This window comes from Hippocampus comes, unplaced genomic scaffold (assembly GCF_001891065.2).
Source record: "Hippocampus comes isolate QL1 unplaced genomic scaffold, H_comes_QL1_v1.1 scaffold158, whole genome shotgun sequence".
NCBI classification, from domain to species: Eukaryota; Metazoa; Chordata; class Actinopteri; order Syngnathiformes; family Syngnathidae; genus Hippocampus; species Hippocampus comes.
The window spans coordinates 2,299,032-2,320,421 of record NW_017805548.1 but is presented as its reverse complement, the minus strand read 5'-3'; the positions used below and the strand labels follow the sequence as shown (position 1 = coordinate 2,320,421).

The following is a 21,390-nucleotide window of genomic DNA, read 5'->3' as shown; positions in this document are numbered from 1 at the left end:
TTACAGCTGGAGTCAATAATGCCGGCACTTCACTTCCGGGTTTGGCCGTTGGGATTTGGAGTCCTTTTGCTCGATTCCAGTGATGTTTGCTGAATGCTTTCTCATGTTTGGAATAATGAATATTGATAATACATAGTTTAAAATCATGGTTGATTTAATTATTTTTTATTATTATTGTGAAGTTGAAGGTATTAAATTAATTAATGCAGTATTAGTGGGAGTGGTAATAATAGTCGTACTCAGAGAATGTTTAGAGATCAGCCATCTCGTTACCTCTGCGTCCTGCGTCCTAGACGCAAAATTAACCCACGGGACGCACAGTTCCAAACAATGTGCGTTTTTGGGACGCAAGGAAATTTCTCAATCAAAACAAACAAACAAACAAAAAAACTACGGCAAGCCTGAGGATTTCACAGTAACAATCGTTACCGGTAGCGTGTCGTTTCGAACCAAGTAATTTGCGTTACAGCTGGAGTCAATAATGCCGGCACTTCACTTCCGGGTATTAGTGCTAGCGGTAATAATAGTAGTACTCAGAGAATGTTTAGAGATCAGCCATCTCGTTACCTCTGCGTCCCACGTCGTAGACGGGACGCACAGTTTCAAATAATGTGCGTTTTTGGGACGCAAGGAAATTTCTCAGTCAAAACAAACAAACAAACAAACAAACAAAAAAAAACTACGGCAAGCCTGAGGATTTCACGGTAACAATAGTTACCGGTAGTGTGTCGTTTCCGTGGCGTCATTTTAACGGTACCGAAAAATTGTTTAACCATTAAAGTCACCGCACACGACTTGAATGTGTGATCAACGCGATTTCACAGTGCCTCCATGTGTGTTTGTGGTGTGGTGTGTGAGTGTGTTTCTTCTAAGATTAAGAATTTTTCCATTGCGAGACGAATAAAGGTTTTCTTATCTTATCTTATTGAGATGTCCTTTATTTGTCCCACACTGGGGAAATTTACACTCATCAGCAGCAAGATTGTGGGTAGAAAGAAGAAAGAAGAAAAGAAAACAAGTTTTGTTTTGTTTTGAGTGTTGGGGGGACGCAACAGATAACGTTATGTGCGCAAGCGGGTTACTATTTTAGTCCGCAAACTGAGGAATCGCCCGGATGAAAGTTTGAGATGGCGGCGAAAAAAACTCACAATGGTCTACTAATTACGACATTTAAGAAATGGGAATGCCAGTCCGATTTTTCGTATGAATCGTCCAAAGGGCTTATCACTAAACTCACCTGGGATGTATGCACAGAACACGAGAGCGAGATACGACGAGAGGCACGATTACGAGTCAAGTTGGTCATTAGATTTGTAGGCTAATCGCTATGAAAAATATTATGAAACAGTATTGGTTATTCTATAATTTACTGGTTGTAGCATGGTAACTTTATGAGTAAAACATTCGTCACAAAGTGTAGTATTGCGAATGTTAACTGTTGGTAGAACTAATGATGACGTGTGTTAAATTATTTCGTCAAATTGATAGTAGATTACACATGCATCGTCTTGGGAAGAGGATGTCAGCCACATTAATACTTACCTATATTAATGATCCTGCTAAACACGTCTCACCATATATAGTCGTTTTTTTTTCATGGTCTTTTTTTTTGGGGGGGGGGCTTAAAACCCCTTACTACATATGGTCGTTTTTGGAGCGCTATAAACTCCTTACTATTCATGGTCGTTTTTGTCGGCTATTTTTTCGGCTAAAAACACCTTACTATACATGGTCGGGTTTTTTTCGGCCCAAAACACCTTACTACATGGTCATTTTCTTCTGCTAAAAACGCCTTACTCTCTGTGGTCATTTTTTGGGGGGGACTAAAAACGCCTTATTATACGTGGTCATTTTTTTTCGTCTTTCTTCGGCTAAAAACGCCATACTATACATGGTCGTTTTTCTCGGTGAAGTGAATATTGTCTGTTTACAGGTTTTGCTGCACTCTGGTCACGTAGATGCTATTTTTTTTTCTTTGACGGGTTGGAGAATTTTCCAATTGTGTCTTAGAATTCAGCTAGTTACCTTCAATACTATCTTTGTTTTAAATACGTGTTAGTGACATTTTTTTCCATTTAGTTTGACAGTCAATGCTCACTGCCACGAAAAGTGTTTGCGTCAATGAGATTCGCTTGCAAACCCGTAGGCCATTCCACCCCCTCGTGGCCAGCTCCACCTGGCATGAGGACAAACAGACAAAACAATCTGTTTATTTCCCAATTAAGTCAAAAATTTCAGACATTTAAAAACATTTCAAAATCTAATCCAAGATTTACAGAAATAAAATAAAGGCAGTGCGCTTACACTCAGGGTTGAAATAAGTCATCTGCATACAAATAACACTCGATCAGTGCTTCAACGTCTTCCAACAGAAAAGAGCCCACAGGACTCACTGGCATTGTCACGTTTAAAATACAAACACACACACACACACACACACACACACACACACTCTATACTCAAATTTTTAAGGTTGTATACCTTTAGTTTTCTAAGTGTGTGTATGCTTTGCAAAACTGATGCCCTCTGTGATCAATCAGTCAAAGCACGAATATTTTGCTCCAACTGGATAAAAGCGAAAATTACACCTGCAAACCCAGCACGTAGAAATCTAGGGTTTGGATGCTGCCCAAAATAGACCAAAATAAACACACGTACATGATGCACAGCATGACTCACACACTCCTTGCAGACACATTGACATTCAAATCGACTCATGCAGACAACAAATTGTCCGTATGTGCATTTGCGCGCATGTGTGTGCGGCTACATGGTATCCAGGAAGCGTTTCTGTGTCAGTGCTCTTTGGCTGGGGGCAGGGTGAGTGGTTGTCTCACTCCTCGGCGTGATGGTGGTGAAGACATATATGTCAGTGAGAACAGATTTCAATGCTTCTATTTTAATTATACAGGTTTCTCCCAGAGTTACAAAAGCAATTATATCTACCCTTTGGAGAACTTGCTTTTTGCTGCTTTTTTATTAATACTGCACAGATATTAATGTGTTACATCATTGTATTGCACTGCTACCATCTTGCTTTGAGGTGGCACTATTCTCCACTGGGCAGCTGTTATTAAATTAAGAAACAGCTGTCCAGTAGTGTCACCTCAAAGCAAGACGGTAACAATGCTCAGTGAACCACTGTGCTTCATGCCCTTGTACTTTGTGGAATAACGTTCCATGTGTCACTTCCCGAAGCTCAAGAATGGGAATGTTGTGAGAGCTGATCTTCCTTCCTTGAACTGTCAGGGTATGATTTTGTTACGAAGAGGTTAAATGTGTAATCAAACTGAGGGCAAACCAAGCCATCAAGGTTACGTGCTTCGTCAGAGTAAACACTAGTACCTCCAAAATGCCAAAGTAAAGGCTGATGATCCTGAAAAGACATGTCATGAGTGTGTGTGTGTGTGTGTGTGTGTGTGTGTGTGTGTGTGTGTGTGCGTGCGTGCGTGCGTGTGTGTGTGTGTGTGTGTGTGTGTGTGTGTGTTTGTTTATCAGGGCAGTCTTTGCTGTAAGCAGAGATATTTTTGGAAATGTTCTCTCTTGTCACATCCGAGGATTACACAAACACACAAACGTAGTATCTAGTAAGCACGTGCGGAGATTAACCCCGAGTAGTTCTCAGTCACCTGCCCTTTTGCTCAGGATGGACTATTGGAAAACTGGAGCCCATTTGTTTTTTTCATTCATCAATATAAAAAAATATATATACTACTCAATCTGTAATTAATTCCTCCAAAGTGTTTCGATATCTTACAGGCATTCATTTTAATTCTTGTGAGAATTGTTCCCCACACTGATTTGCATCACACACAGTCCCGCGGCCTCGCCCCTCCCCTCCTCTGTTTAGCTCATACGGCGCGGAGCGCCAGGCGGCAGGCCGCCCCACTGCAGCCTGCAGGTCTCCTCTGACCTGCAGCATTAGGGCATTTGACTGTGTGTGCAATTCCTGACTGTGTGCTGCAGAATGAACAATACTTTGCACGATTGCACCACTGAAAACATTACCTGGTTACTGGCCTGATGTTTACACAAAAAAAAAAATTGTAGTGGGTGGGAAGCGGCTGTTGTTTTAATACAGAGCTTCTGTGCATAATGCATAGCTACACATTTTGCAGTCATGAAATATGTGATTTCAAAGCCCTGTCTGTCTCTTTCATGAAACGTGTCATGTTTAACGAAGAAGGGTGGATATACAGATACAGACAGACAGACGAATAATTTAAAGATTGCTTTTTTTTTTTTGTTTGATTTTGTGTTTGCATGGGGACACTGGATATAAATGATGAAGACAATTTGGCCAAAAGGTATCCGAGCAAATTATAAGAGGAAGACTGAGAGTGAGCATCTCCAATTTGGATTCTGTTTGGATTTGCTTTCATTGTACAATAAAGCTTTTTATTTTTTAACCAAAGCCAAGTCTGCCTTATCCTTCGCAGCAAGATGTGAAAGAGGGTGTTATTTTTTATAGAGTTATGACTTTCCTCATGAAACCTCACCGTCCAAGATATTCCTGTCCACAGTACAGAGGATATCCATACTTTTTTGTCTTGTATTGTGACCGAGAGCTGGATCGGGAATAGAAAGGATCAATCACCAAGTTAAATGATGCTGTGTGGCCAAAATTGAGTCAGCAGTGTTTAGCCGGTTACGGTAAGATGAGGTAAGGTGAAAATGGTTTCGGAAGTACAGTGAAAGGCACAGGTTAACATGTAAACAAAAAATATTTGGAGGAAAGTTGAAGATAACACATTTTATTTTGACAGGGATCTGTTGTAGCTCTTATCATAGGGTTAAACGAAAAAAAAATCCAGCCATATGTATTTATTGCAGCCCTGGAGATAAGGTTCTTTGAATGTGAAATAGCAAAGTCAAAATTTCAACTCTGTTAGGATATTCATCCATCCATCCATTTTCTGATCCGCTTATCCTCACCCCTCACCGCGGGGGGTGCTGGAGCCTATCCCAGCTGTCTTCGGGCAGAAGGCGGGGGACACCCTGAACCGGTGGCCAGCCAATCGCAGGGCAAGCAGAGACGAACAACCATCCACGCTCACACTCACACCTAGGGGCAATTTAGAGTGTTCCATTAACCTGCCATGCATGTTTTCGGAATGTGGAAGGAAACCGGAGTACCCGGAGAAAACCCACGCAGGCACGGGGTGAACATGTAAACTCCACATAGGAAGGCCGGAGCTGGAATCAAACCCTGCACCTCTGCACTGTGAGCCTGACATGCTAACCTATCGATCACCGTGTCAACGATAATCAGTAATTCGCAAAGTATGATATTAGCACTTAGTCCCTCTAGCACAGAGGTGCCCAAACTTTCTGACCGAAGAGCTACACGCTGACACTCACGCACACGCGCATACGTACACATGCGTGCCATGATGCGCGATAGCCATAAGGGTCCCTAACATGAACGAAACAGAAAAATAAAGTAGATACAAGAGTGTGTGAGTATGTGAAAAGGAAATCACTGTCTACCATAGTAAAGACCTGACGCGAAGGCATGGAAGGCCATTTTGGCAATGTCCTAGGTTGCAAGAACATCGCTGTCGTTGCTCACGTGTATAGTTTTAAAATGCTTCTCCTGGCGCTCCACATTCCCATTCTTTGCCAGTGCCGTCCGGTGAATTGCAGATAAAACAAACTTTCATTGAGAATAATAATAAAACAATTTATATATAATACTTTTTGTGAAAGTGAAACTTGGGACCAGTCCACGGGGCAACCGGTCGATTTCGATCAACTGGTTGTGCATTTAAGCAGTGTTAAAATGGTACACAATGTTATTGTGGTTTACAATAACATTAAATGGACTTTTTAGGGTTAAAACCTTTGTCACATTTTTGTGATCACTGCAGGCCAACTTGACAACTGTATTTTAATTCAACTCAACTCAACTGTATTTGTAGAGCACTTTAAAACAACCACCGCTGTGTACAAAGTGCTGTACATGGAGCAAATATCATATATACAACAATAAAACAATAAATTCATAAAAAAGACAGTAGAAAGCCCAAAGACAGTAAAACTAAGATCAAGTCTGAGTCATGCTGAGTCAATGTTGTTATAACGAAGCCAATTGGAGAGATTGGTACTTGATGTAAAACGCTTGAGAAACAATGATTTGTTTTCAGCTAAAATACTTGTTGTGCAACTAAAATGTGGACTGTTTTGTGTGTTTTGTCTCTAGTGTCAGCCAGTGTAAGGAGGTTGACCATGCTGCAAGAACTCGACAGGTCCCAATGTCTCCCTCCGACTTTCTGGACAAACTGATGGGGAGGACATCTGGATATGATGCCAGAATCAGACCAAACTTCAAAGGTATCCCTGAACAAAGCTGGTATTTTTTTCTTCACAAAAATAAGCTTGTTATATGACAAAAAAGTCTCTGATATGTTTTTGCAACAACTTCGTAGCTGGGAGGCAGATGTGTTAATCAGTCAGTCAATGTGCCTATTAATGTCCAAATAGCTGAAATATTTTTTCTGCTGTCTTAAACCTTTTTGAGCTGTTGGTGGGGAAAATGTGTGTGTGGTTTTTTTTTTTTTTTAAGGATATTTGATACATTTGATTTCTCAAAATAAAAATTGGTGGCGATGATCTGTGGAAGAATATCTACCCATTTTTTAAAAATCCAGTTCACGCTAAACAAAAAGGTGCACACAAAACAATTCACAAATTGATCATGAAAATACAAACTTCTTGCTGGAGTAAAAATAATTTTTGTGTTTTTGAGGAACAAAAATATGACAAACATCATTCGCTTAGTTTTCATTGTTGCTGGAGGCTCCTTGTTTATTTTTTACATCCAAAGTTATTGTGGGCAAGGCCTGCGCCTGAATGGCATGCCGACAGACGAAGTTACTCAAGTTTATCAGACTAGCACTCCAGCGCTTACTTCTGGACTGAATCACAGCAGGTTGAAGGTATTTTCTTTTTGGGAGACAAAAAGTTTTTTTGTTGAATGTTGAAATGGTCAGAGTATGTATAGCTATGTCCCCAACAGTAGAATGTTTGGACAAGGCTGTTCCTGAAGAACAGAAAGTGCAGCAGGCCATTGTGTAATTTGATAGCATTACATTTCAATTTGGCCATGTAATGTTTCTAATTCTCCCTTTCCAGGTCCTCCAGTCAATGTCTCCTGTAACATTTTCATCAACAGCTTTGGTTCCATTGCTGAAACCACCATGGTATGTACACAAGGATGAACATGAATAAATGTACAGTATGAGTATGACATTAATAATGTCATTATTCATTTCATTAAGTGTAGGTAAAAGATATATAAGGAAAATTTTAAAAAGTGCTTCAAGTAATATTTAGGAAAATAGTGACCATTTACGGTGGCCCGGTGGTCCAGTGGTTAGCGCGTCGACCTCACAGTGCGGAGGAACCGGGTTCAATTCCAGCTCCGGCCTCCCTGTTTGGAGTTTGCATGTTCTCCCCGGGCCTGTGTGGGTTTTCTCCAGGTACTACTCCCACATTCCGAAAACATGCATGGCAGGCTGATTGAACACTCCAAATTGTCCCTAGGTGTGGGTGTGAGCGTGGATGGTTCTTCGTCTCTGTGTGCCCTGCGATTGGCTGGCGACCGGTTCAGGGTGTCCCCTGCCTACTGCCCGAAGATGGCTGGGATAGGCTCCAGCACCCCCCGCGGCCCTCGTGAGGATAAGCGGATCGGAAAATGAATGAATGAATGAATGACCATTTAACCCGTTTTCAACTGTGGTTTCTCTATTTGAATCTTGGCTGGCAGCCACCTCGACATGCATGACTTGAAAAAGATGTTATAGTGCTCTATTAAACTGTAAATCCGGGAATAAATGAAGAAATACAAGACTGATTGTTGAGAAAACGAACCACACTTCAAAGACTGGTAAAAGCCCAGATAGCGACCCCTGCCCATTGTGAAACACTTTGCGGTGATCCAAGGTTTCATGAGGCTGACTTCTTCGTCAATGCGAAAACTTGTTCTATCAATAAAGACCGTGCATCCTTGATTTGTTATGGATAACAAAAGTAAAGGCAGCAGTGGACCCAAAAGTGAATTTATCGCAACTTCACTACATTGTAGTTTTTCTTCCAAAGTACTGTATTCAGAAAGAAATGCTGAATGACTCAGAGGTTTTGCACATGACTACACATGATTGGCGCGACATCGACCAATGACAGCACAAGTAGATCTATCCCGGGAACTGATTGGCTGCGTATCTTCGTAGCCCTGCCCATTACCTGCACTTGTGTCTCGTCACACTGTTGACTCTCTGATCAGTGTCTCGTCACGCTGTTGACTCTCTGATTGTTCGCCTGCCTATCTCTGGCATACTCTTTTAATATACAGTCAAACCTTGGTTTTGGAATGTCTCGGTTCTCGACCAATTCGGTTTTCGACCAAAAATTTCGAGTTTTTTATGCCTCGGATGACGAACAAATTCGGTTCTCGAACAAACTGAGCGCACTTGAATGCACCATTTGACTCCTCTCGCCTTCCTTACACGAGGAAGTGACAGCTTCCTCGGGTAGACGAGGAAGTGACGCTTCCTCCTGTTGCTTTCCATTGTGAGCAGACCTGTTCAATAAACATTTTTATTTTAAAAAGAGCGTGGTTTCGGTTTTTGAACAATGCGGTTTTCGAACAGCCTTCTGGAACGGATTATGGACGAAAACCGAGGTTTGACTGTATTGTGCTTTCTACGTGCGCGGCTGAGAGAGAGAGAGAGAGAGAGAAAGAGAGAGTGATTGGGCTTGTCTGATAAAAGCAAGTTTCTCTTCGCCTCCTCCTCATCAATAGCAATGAATTGTCTTATCATACACACATCGGCTGCACGGGGATAGCTGGTCAGGAGCTAGCTGGTGGCTAACAGTGCCTACATCGTCTTTGCGTAAAGTGAGAGTAACACAAGTCTCTTTGCCTCTCTCAGAAGGCAAGCTGATGAATGTTAATTACTGTATAATGTTTTATAATTGAAGATTGAAATAAATATGTGTACTGCTGTCGTCTTTGTCTCAAATATGTCAAGTAAAAATACTGCTTACATATTTTAAACATGCTGATTCCCACATACACAAAAATTCCTGGGGGGGGTAACCAACCCTCCTTCACGGTTTTTCACTTATCGCGGCGAGTGCCGGTCCCCATTAACCGCAATAAGTGAGGGAACTCAGGAGCTTGCCCAACAGTTATCGTGATCTCGGCAAATTGATTAATTAACTAGTCTGGATAATATGGTCAAGCACAATTATTTAGAGTTCCCAGAAGTACTCAGAATTCTTCCAAAAGAAAGAATGAAGGTCCTAAACTCTGACCAGAAACAATACTGCACAGAGATAATGACAGGGAGAAGCAGAAAGTGATCAAAATGAGAAGAGACAGTCAAGCAGACAGGAATAGCAGATGTGCAGTCAAGACATTTAATAACTCTGACAGGAAGTACTTTTAGGTGGCATGAGCTCAGCACAGACTCATATACCCTCGCATACAAAATATATTTTATAGTATCACGATAGATTCTGTCCTAAAACCCCCTCTGCCTACTTGCTGAGTTGAGTTGAGTATCAGTGAGTCTGATCTCAAGTACTCTATCATGATGTAACAGTATTGCCAGCCAGTGAAAGAATAGAACATGGGTAAAATGTCAGTATTTCAAAATACTGTTTGTCTTTATTCTTATAATTACACTTGTGCGATCCGCGCCAGGGGCGTCATTGGTTGCACTCTAATCAATGCATAGTTATCAACCGAAGCACCCCAATAGTGACACCAAACTTAAGCCAGGAGGATCATTATCAACCTAGATTGTCTTTGTTAGGTATTCTTTAAAGGATTCCACCCCTGAAATTTGGTAACAAGCTTCACTATGTCTAGGTTCATAATTCATGATGTACTAATTAATGAAAGAAAAATCTCAGACTGGTTCTGTCTTAATGTCCTAGTTTTGCACCCCATAGTCTTAAAACATATGTATGTATATATGCTGGGCTAATTGAAGACATCAGTCGATGTAAATAAGTTGTGAATGATTGTCTGTCACTAAGTGGTGGTCCTGTGATTCACTGGTGACACCTACAGGATGTACTGCCTCATGTACTGAATTGCCTAAGCCAGCAACTCGACACTGAAGATTTGATAGCCAAGCCTTTTTGCGGATTGCTATTAGATTTGCCTTAACTTTTCATCCACCGTCATGCTGGATGTGTAGCATCATATGTGATTGGTTAAGTATATGAAGGTTTCAAAGTTGTAATGTCAAACAAAAAGCAATATTTTAGTGCAGATCTGAAAATGATGTGGATCAAGGAATTCCTTTTCATTAGTGGCCATTAAACTTTCCTTGGAAGGGTGGGTAGAGGCAGTGTGGGGTGTTTTTCCACCAGTTCCAGTTTTTAACAATTTGCTTGAGTTGCCTTTGAGAATACACACAACAGTACCATCCTGCAGTCGGACATGCCTTGTCCACTGATCAAAAAAGGGTGCAGTGAATTGCCTGTCTTGCTGGGTGCACATTGGAGCTGGTACCTGGTGCTGGCCCTTGGTCACACCGGGATGAAGTATTCCTCTGTTCTTCTGACCATGTCTTGCTGGAGAACTGTGTGTAGTGTTTACCTCCTTTTGTTGATATATGGATTGACGATCATCTATCTGTCAAGAATTGGCACAGGTGGTTTGGACTCAAACGCACGACTTAGAGTTGGTGAAGGCAAAAAACATTTCATCCAGGTGAAGGTCGATACACATGAGAGACAAAATGATCGAGCAGGGTTACAACAGGCGTGAGGCAAAAGGAGCAAAAGGAACAAAAGAGAGCAGGAACTGAAGAGTGAAAAAAGAAGTGGTTTCAGCTTTTATAGGCTGCGAGTTCAAACCAGGCCAGTCCCATAGTGTCATCAAATAAGTAATAATTGGACAAAGGGTGAAGTTAAACACAGTCGGATCTTTGCTAACCTATTTTGAAATTATACTTTGCATAAAATAAAGCTTGGAAACCTACCAAATGGTCAACCAATCAACCACAAAGGATTCAGAGGTAAATAATACTTAGTAATTCAAAATTGTGTTTCTTCTCCCACTTGAATTATTATGAATCGATATAGCTGTACTCTTCTTGAGTGCCACGTGACTTTAGAGTGTGAGCATCTTGGGATGGGAGATGGTCTTCATCCTCCTTCAGACCGAAACTCCTGTTCCCTTTTTAGGCACACCAGAATCATCTTGATGATGTTGACAGAAGTTTCTTGAGGCTTGTAAAGTTGTTGTAACTGCCAACTGGCAATATTCACTACCACACTCTGCTCTTCAAGTACTCGAGTGGCTGCCGAAAGCTACTTCCCCTGAGGCAGCGCCACGACCGTCGAGCAAGCCAAGGCAGCCTCGGCTGATGTTCTCAGTCAAGTAGCTGGAACCCAGCCAGCGGTGCGTGCACATGTGAACATTTTTACCCCAAGCTTCAATATTTTGAATAAATAGGTGGCTTTGGCTGGTTTTACATATACAATCTCTAATTCTTTTCAGTCACCACATCGCGCCTGCGTGCCCAAATTGGGTGCACAATTGAGTCATGTCAGGGGGACAAGCAAAGCGTGGAGGCCCACCAGGCTTTTAAATCACTAGGGGAAACCCTGATATCAATGCATGTTTGTGTGTATGGATGTATGCGTGTAGAGCAATGTTCCCTCTAATTTTCCATGCGTCGGAGCATTCACACAAACTTCCCTGAGCATTCCTTGTAACACGGTGAGCAACATCAGACATGCACACAGCAGCCAAACCAGTATCACACCTGCCCAAAATCTGCGATTATAACAAGTTATGTATTATTTAAAAAAAATCAAAGCACCTTTATATCTAAATAGAACATATAATTGAATGGAGATTTGTGACACAAATTAAATTGTCTCAAATGTGTTCCTTTTATATTAGCACACGTCATTTTAAGCATAATTAATGAAGCCAATCTGTATCACTATGGTCCCACATTGTCCACTCATAAATAATGGAAAACATGTCATTTCATAAAATGCCAAAATTCCCAGTCACTTGACTTTTAAAACACACAAAATTGCCTCATTCAAGTGGCTCAGAAACTGTCAAGGACAGACGACCAGGGGCGGACTGGGCCCATGCGGGTCGGCCTGACAGAATGTCCGTCAGTCCGTCACTGTTTCCATTAGTCTAAAGCAGGGGTGCCCAAACTTTTTGGACCGAAGATCTACTTTTCGTTCAACCAACCTCCCGGGATCGCCCCTTACCGCGCACGCACGCGCGCACACACACACACACACATACACACACACACACACACACACACACACACACACGCACACACAGGCACACACGCGCGCACATGCACGCACGCGCGCCATGATGAGAAGCCAAACACGGAAGCAAGCGATGCACTTTTGCAGCCTCCTGACTATCGTAGCTCACGCGTACCGTTTTAAAGTGCTTCCCTCAGCCCTCTAGATTCCTATTCTTTGCCCGTGCCCTCGGTCAATTGTACACGAAGCAAACTCTGAATGAGAATAATGACGATCAAAGATATAGTGCAACAGCTCTGATCACAAGCTGCAATTGCAGACTGCTGAGCGCTAACAACTCACGCTGATGTAGTCACGCGCCACCGTAGGTTTAAGATTTACCTGCTTTATTTTATTTTATTTTTAAAATCTTTCTTTGGGAAAATGAGACTGATAGGATGACTAGGGTGCAGTGTGCATTAACACAAAAAATATATTACTAACGTACAAAGACACACAAATGTTTTTTTGTTTTTTTTCTCCTCTACACCTTTCGGATCTAATTGGGACGAGTCCTAGATCTACTAGTAGATCAGGATCGACATAATGGGCACCCCTGGTCTAAAGGAATGCCAACCTGTGCACTCCATTCCTACAGGTGGTTGGTTTTTAAAGGCAGTGACTCCAGGTGTTTCTTAACAGTTTTTTATTGGTTGAACTGAAGAACATTTTAGTTCATCAGGTTAGTTGTTTCAGACCAGATGTCGGCAACCTCTTATACTCAAAGAGCCATTTCACCCGGTTTCCACGGAAAACAACACTGGGAGCACTTTTTTATATCTGAAACAATGATATTGTCATGATTCGGTTTGGGACCAACACGTGGCACTGTAGGTCTCCCCCTGCAGCTGCACACCTGTTGGTCGTTTATTAATTAGTTGCATAAAAGGACTCCCACCCGACCACTCATGGTCGCGTCATTGTTGCTTTTTGCTGCTGTCATGTTTGTTTGTTTGTCATGTTTAGGTTATGTTTTTGGTCATGTTTTTGTTATTGATAGTTTTGAGCTTCAGTCATGATTTTTGTTTAATACTTTGGACTTTGTTTGTTTTGGATTTAGTTTTCTCTATGTTTTAATACAAATCTTCAAGTACACCCTGCTTCCTCCCTCTTGCCTGCTTTTTGGGGTCCACCACCACCTCGCTACGTGACAGATATTACCCTTTATATAGCCTTTATGCGAGGGTCATGAAATAAATACAGTGAGTTTTTTCGTATAAGGACTTCTAATGCGGATAGAAGTTTACACCCCCCCATGTAGTCTCCCAGCACCGTCACACACTTTTCCCATTTGTGCACAAGCTTCCATATTCCCTTTGGACTGATGTCTCAGCCAGTCGTTCACAACACTTTTTTGACTTCATCATCACTTTCAAACTTCGTGCATCTCGTGAATGCTTTTAAGCGACAAACAGCTGAAAGTCTGAAGGTGCAAGGTCTAGGCTCGAAGGGAGGTGAGGGAGCGGTTCCCAGCCTAGCTCATTGATGGCCTGTACTGTTTGGGCTGCTGTGTGAGGCCTTGCGTTGTCATGATGCAAGATGACTCCTTCCTACTGATGACCCCTGCGCTTGTTCTTTTTGTCTTTCTTGACCTGCCTCAGCAGTTCACAGTAGTTGGCACGAAGTTTGAAATTGACGATGAAGTCAAAAGTGTTGTGAGCGACTGCCTGAGACATCAGTCCAAAGATTTTAACGCTGAGGGAATTATGGAAGCTTATGCACAGATCGGAGAAGTGTGTGACAATGCTGGGCGACTGTTGCCAAAAAAAAAAAAAAAAAGTAAGCTTCTATCTGTATTAAAAGTTCTTATACTGAAAAATTCATCTTGTTTAATGAATGACCCTTGGGGGGGGGGGGAGATTAATTTACACTTAAATAGTGTGTTGCTTATGAAATCCATGCAGTCAATCCATGTTTTACATAATTAAATGTTATTGATTAAATGAGGACGGCCCGGTGATCCAGTGGTTAGAGCATCAACCTCACAGTGCAGAGGTAGCGGGTTCAATTCCAGCTCCGGTCTCCCTGTGTGGAGTTTGCATGTTCTCCTGCGGGGGTTTTCTCCGGGCACTCCGGTTTCCTCCCACATTCCAAAAACATGCATGGCAGGTTAATGGAACACTCTAAAATGTCCCGAGGAGTGAGTGTGAGCGTGGATGGTTGTTCGTCTCTGTGTGCCCTGCAATTGGCTGACAACCGGTTCAGGGTGTCCCCCGCCTACTGCCCGAAGACGGCTGGGATAGGCTCCAGCACCCCCGCGACCCTTGTGAGGATAAAGCGCGATCGGAAAATGGATGAATGGATTTATTAAATGAACACATTTTGAATTCATTCATTCATTCATTTTCCAACCTGCTTTATCCTCATAATGGTCGCAGGGGGTCAGGGGGTGCTGGAGCCTATCCCAGCTGTCTTGGGCAGTGAGTGGGTGACAGCCTGAACTGGTTGGCAGGCAATCGCAGGGCACACATAGACAAACATCCGCGCTCACACTCACACATAGGGACCATTTAGAGCATTCCATTAACCTGCCATGCATGTTTTTGCAATGAGGGAGGAAACCGGAGTACCCGGAGAAAACCCACACATTAACGGGGAGAACATGCAAACCCCACACAGGGAGGCCAGAGCCCGAATCGACCCCAAGACCTCTGCACTGTGAGGTCGACGTGCTAACCACTCAACCACCGGGCTACACATTTTGTACTAATAAATAAAAATTGCAGAGGTGAAGGGATCTTTCAAATGAATCAAATGGGGTAAAACTCCTAGAATTCAACTTCTAAAATTTACAACTACAATTGAACAAACAAACAAACACAAATAAAGGTCAAATATTGTGCAATTTGGGTGTCGGATGCCGCCTGTCAAATCTGCCTGCTGACACGTCAAGTATTCACAAATGTCTCTAAAAAAGGCAAATACTGATCACCAAAATTGCACACTATCTGAAGAAATAAGTGATACACATTTTTTAGACAAATAACATTTCAATCAGACACATTTATTTATTCAATCGGATACCATAATTTTGTTTACCAAGTCACACAGAGCTCTAACATAAGGATGAAATCCATGGGTTGCGGACCCCTGTTTTAGACCATGACACAACATCTCACTTAAACTGTAGTCATTTGGGTACCCTGCTAGATATAACTGCGAGTCATCTGCATACCGATGATAGGAAGCATTAGAATGTCAAAGAGAGTGATCCAAGGATAGCATATCCACACTAAACAAAAGGGGTCCAAGACTGATCCTTGAGGACTTCCAAGTCATGTCCATTGCATCAGTTTTCCAGTGGCCACAAAATAGTTCATTTCCTCCAAATAGGACCTGAATCTGTTTGATTTAGTGCTACCCAGGTTTCCAGGCTGTTCAACAGTATTATTTACTGTATCAAACATTGCACGGGGATCCACTAAGACTAAAACTGACACCTTTCCCGAGTCAGTTTTCAACCTTTTATGATAAAACATTTTGATAAGAACTGATTCTGTGTTGTGATGAAGTGGGGAACATCATGGAAATTTGACTAAAAGTCCATTTGAGTTCACAAAATGGCTGAGTAAATTAAGAACACTTTCTCGACATTCTTAGCTAAGAAGCCAAGATTTGTGAGTTTGCTAACATGGCAGCATCCAGCATTCCTTTTTTTTTTTTTTTTAAGTGGCTTAATGACAGCTCCTTCCAGGGATTTCAGAATCTCTCCCGACTGAAGTGAGCAATTGATTTTTTTTTTGTTTTGCTGCAGAGATCCTACAGCATAATATTCGTGATTGTAAGAGGCTCTCACCATTCTTATTTTATTATAAGTCAAGATTTGTCAAAGAAGATGCATTTTAGTCTTGTTCTTAGCAACATACAAGAGTCCAGCCTATGTGTAATAATATAGCTCTAAGCTGTTGAGTGATTTGAAAACTTGTGTGCGGCATATGGCCAATAAGGGGATAACCGGTTAGGAGGGTAAGTAAAAGGGACGAGGCAAACAGTGAGGTTTTGACATACAGTTAATACTTCAAAGCACTCCAGAGAGAGTGGAACACCGAGTAACATACAGAGTCCATATGTTACTTTAGGATTAAGATCTTTCTCTCCTCTTCACCATCTGTCTAATGATGCACCCACTACTCATTTTCTTTTGATAAAGTGGAAGTCCCAGTGACATAACCTCATCACATCACGAATGTCCAAATATGGTTTACTGCCAAGAGAGGAGCATAATTTCCAGGCATAATAAAATTTGGCATTTTAGTTTTATTAAAGGTTCAATAAACTCAATAATAATTGTAATCATAGAAGAGTGACTTTTTTTAGTAAGAATTTATGTGAATCACTTTTTTTTTCTTTTACCCTAATAGTGGAGACAAATACAGGGCGGTCAAGAGATTTAAGGTTAACATTAAATATATAATGTGAGACTCACACACACACACACACACACACACACACACACACACACACACACACACACACACACACACACACACACATGCAACCATCCACACACAGAAGGCTTAGAACCAGGTTTGGTCACTGTGGTCTGCACACGCTATCTATGTTAAACAGATTTACTGCTGTTAGGCTCTTTTTTTTTTTTTTCTCAATCGCTCACGCAATCCCTCTTAATCCACTCGCTCTGTGTGTGAGCAGAGTACAAAGGGAGAAATTACAATGCCACAGGTTTGTCTGAGAGCAGATCAGTTCAAAAAAACAAGCACGCGTTGTGGATTTGTCGCTCACAGTCACTGCAGTCTTTCCACTCAGTTGCGATGGAAGGTTACATTCATATTTCTCTATTATAGGTACCAGAAAAAAGTTAAAAACTGGAGTTAGTACAGTGGTACCTCTACTTATGAAATTAATTGGTTCTGGAAGAAATTTCTTAACGAGAAAATGTGTAAGTAAAGATGAGTTTTCCATGTAAATGCCCTAATTCCTTCCAAGCCCACCCCGCCCATATTCAGACATACCGGTAAATGTTTCCTAAAGCATAAAAATGCATCAAAATATGTAACTAATACATGTTACACTTAGATTATTGCACAATAAATGAGAGTTGTGCATAATGTAAAAAACAAAGAAGAAAGAATAAAAATGATGGTCATTTAACTTTTAACTGCGTCCTCATCGGCTGGGGGGGGGGGTTGCCCTCTTTAGTTCATGTTCTCTCTTAGAAGTGGGTTTTGCCTGCCGTTTTGTAAAAAAATGATCCAAGATGTTTGCTTTTGTCGGCTTTTAACAATCCTTTGAAAATGACCAAGCCAAACATCAGCATCGTGAGCAATCGCCCAACTGGTGAACACTTTTTCTGCGTGATTCACATTTACGTAAAACTATCGGAATGCCTCATGGCCCGAGGGGCAAATGACGAGGACACTGCATAGACACATATCTATTTATCTACACACGTAGACACATACGGTAGAGGTCCTTCTTAGACAATGGGATGCCAGGAAGATGCTAGGTAATAGCCAATGCATTTAGATTATGCTCCTAATAAGACTGTAAATGTCACCCCTTGTAGTTGAACCCTTTCAGGGACAGCGGTTACTACAGTGGACAGCCCAGATGTTATTAGGTTACATGTTATCATTATTGATGCATGAAAGGGTTAAGCACACATACATAGACATCTATTTCTCTCTCTCCCTCTCTCTCTTAAATACAACTCTCTTCAAGGCCGAATTGAGTATGATGACCATTCATTTCATTCTTCCTCCTCATAGTGTACCACCTGTCCTTAAAGATCACATCTAATTAGCTTTCTGCATCACTGATAATGAAGAAACCGTTACATTGTGAAGGAATCACATTATTACATTCACATCAAATGCCTTAAGAGGAATCTGCGAAATGAAATTACAGGGAGTGAAACATTTCTAATGAGGCAGATCATAGAAGTACAGCTCAGTAAATGGCGTGTCAGGCTCATTAAGATCCAATTGTTTGAATTAGTAGTATTGTACATTTAGATGAAACGGACACGCTTAGTTGTGCAATGTTTAATTTCATCATATCTTGATCGAACAGGATCTTCAAAAACACTTTTATAGAAGTGATGCCTCTTCAAGTGATGCCACTTAAATTTACAAAAATGGATGTGTAAGCTGATCTGCTTAGCGGGCACACCCAGGATTGCGTCAGCCAATTGCACTCAACTGCCAAGCAATTTATTTTGTGCCTTCTGGGAGGAGTACATGCAAACAGATTCATTTTGCACTCACAATATGATTTGTCAAACCTGGGACAAATTGTGATTGTGGATTTTGTGTCTTTAACTACCACATGTAAAAAGCAGTTGCAAACGGCACCGCTGTGTCTAACCATGATGACGCACAGGCAAATTAAGAGACAACAAGGTGAACAGATATTTTCCACTCTTATAAACATTTTTAAAAAGCCAAAAATAAAAGTTTATAAGACATATCAATTCAGCATTCAATTTTGGAGCTTCTGAATAATGTCAGTGCCAGTCACCTATTTCAAGACAACTTTCCACTCTGCATGTCCTTGTGTCCTTTTTCAAGTCATTTCCGTGCACTTTGACAACTGTCTGGTGCAGGCCTCTCCCAAAGCAGTTTTTCGGGTGTGCTCTTCCAAGTTTGAAATGCAATACTATGCAGGATGGCTGAGTACAAGGAGAAGTTCAATAAGATTTTCTCTGACATGGCGTTGTTGGCTACACTAAAACGAGTGGAGCGATTTTTTTTTTTTTTTACAGAACAAATATGTTCTATTGTGAAAACCCTTAGAGCTAGCTAAAAGCCCTCTTTTTTTAAATGAGGTATCTTAACCGCTTTCACATCTGTTGCTAAAAGGGCACCCTCTGTTTGAGGGAATGTGCAATTTAGCGCCCATTATTTTGGATCTTTCTTGGGTAGCCTGCATGTTTATATCGCAATATAACACAATAATCTGTGGGCCTTGCAAATCAGTCAAAATCCATTAAAATGGCTGGGTGGGATTGAGGGGTTTGCTCCAGTGAAAATGGCTGGGATTCAATGAGTGCATGAGTAAACTTTTAAATTATACTCACTAATACACTCTGTTCTTATGGACAAATATATGTGTGAAAGAAATGCGGATGTGATGTCTGCCTGCTAATTTAATGTTAAATTCGCCACTTCATATGACTCAATTTTGTCGATCTGACTATTTCGTGGCTCACCAGCCATAAACCTCACAGCATGTCACTGCAATGTAGGTCTTGAAAAACTTATTTATTGACTTATTGCCAATTTCACTCTGTCACCCAGTATTATAAAACAGCAAATATTTGACTGCTGACTATTTCGTGGCTCACCAGCCATAAACCTCACAGCATGTCACTGCAATGTAGGTCTTGAAAAACTTATTTATTGACTTATTGCCAATTTCACTCTGTCACCCAGTATTATAAAACAGCAAATATTTGACTGCTCCCTCATATATATATATATATATATATATATATATATATATATAACACTCAAGAGTCAAACCTCATTACAACACACCTCGAGGGCCAAAATTAATCTGTACGTTATAATGGTAGTTTGTTGATAAAATGTCGCCAACTACGATGTGTAAACATATCAATTACAAATACATGTATGCAGTATGAAGAAAAATTATTTTATTAAGACATGAAACAAACAACTGTAGTGTTCCTATTTAATCTCTGAAAACATTCAGTCAGCAAATGAAAAGTTATCAATCAGTTGGCCATGATTTTGTTGCCATTACGCAAAATCGTCGACTTTGCCAATTCTTAGTCTCGGCTTAGCGAAAGTGAGAGACAATTTTAGCCTTCACAGAGAGCGAGATTTGCTTCTATTTACCAGACATGTTTTTAGACCATGTGCGAGTCGATCAGTACCGAAATTAGCTAGTAACGAAAGCCTTTCCACTATTTTGTGAGAAAAAAATGGTCGTTATAATGAAGTTTACTTTATAAAGGTGTTCGTAGTCAGCAAAATCGGCAAATGGAAAATTAGTTACGTGAAATAGAGACTTTGAAATGTGAAAGTTATCGGGGTGGAAATGGAAACGCATTATTTTGTGGAAATGAATTTCTATAGGTTGGCAACTATGTGTCATAGAGATAAGATTACTGGTTAAACTTGAACAATAATCAAGGAGAACTTGGCTGCTCCTGTTGAAAATGCACAAAAATTCTTCTACAAGGTCCTCCACTGAAAAACAATCCAAAGGCAGGGTTGCCGGGTTCCCATAGCTTTGCTGATATCACGATGTAAATGTGTGACCTCCGAAACAGCTTTGATCTAACTCAATGCATATGCAATTAAGGCCCCGGTTCCACTTTAAAAGGCCTCCCCTTCAAATTTACATCATCGCAGATACCATTAATATCCTCAATCTACCTTCTATCTCCCATGTTAGCGCACGTTTGTCATCCATATTGCATATTTGTGTGCTTCTTCAATGCCGTGTTGTTGCTTTTCTTAGATAGAGGAGGAAAAGGGGGAAGGAGGAAAATGTTTTCAACCATTCAGGTGTTCCTCCATTGCAAATGGTATATTAATCTGATCTAGTATTTTGTCTTGCTTTCTTTAATTAGGCTATGATTTGACATTGACACATTTTTGTAGTTCTACCAAATACATTTGGAGTACAGTAAACATTCTCTAGTACGGACTCGTGTTCGCGCTGTCCAATCTGTCCTGACAACAGAAATTCCTCATTTGGGCATGGTACATGTCCTTTATGAACCTGCAAGTATGTTGACAAAATGCACGTGTAACAACACAATCAATAAAATACACAAATATACCGTCCAAAAACTGTTTATATAACAAAAACTGCAATACAGGTGTATCCAAAAAAAGTCACAACAGTAAAATACGTACAGTATTTTAATGTTTATTTTTTTTCTGTCTTGGGAAAAAAATGTGTCTATTTTGTATTGTTTTGTTGGATGCATTCTTTGGTTTATGACAATGTTTGCCTGTGTGTCATACAGTTTTCTTGCTAGTTGCAAGTAACTGTCCCGTTGATCACCGATGTCTGGTAATTCTTGTGCATACTGAAGGCTTTTTGTTGCCATTTGCATTGCTTCATTGCTGGATGGTGGCTTTTACA

General features: G+C 41.0%; 1 protein-coding gene across 2 annotated transcripts in view; it reads left to right on the top strand.

Moving 5' to 3' along the window:
* The window catches only part of glra3 (glycine receptor, alpha 3), a 91,712-nt gene that overhangs the window by 16,471 nt on the left and 53,851 nt on the right, over positions 1-21,390 (top strand). For both annotated transcript variants that reach the window (XM_019879699.1, XM_019879698.1), the window contains exons 2-3: positions 6,203-6,333; positions 7,135-7,202. In XM_019879699.1, the coding sequence (XP_019735258.1) occupies positions 6,203-6,333; positions 7,135-7,202 (199 nt within the window). The remainder of the gene's footprint in view (positions 1-6,202; positions 6,334-7,134; positions 7,203-21,390) is intronic.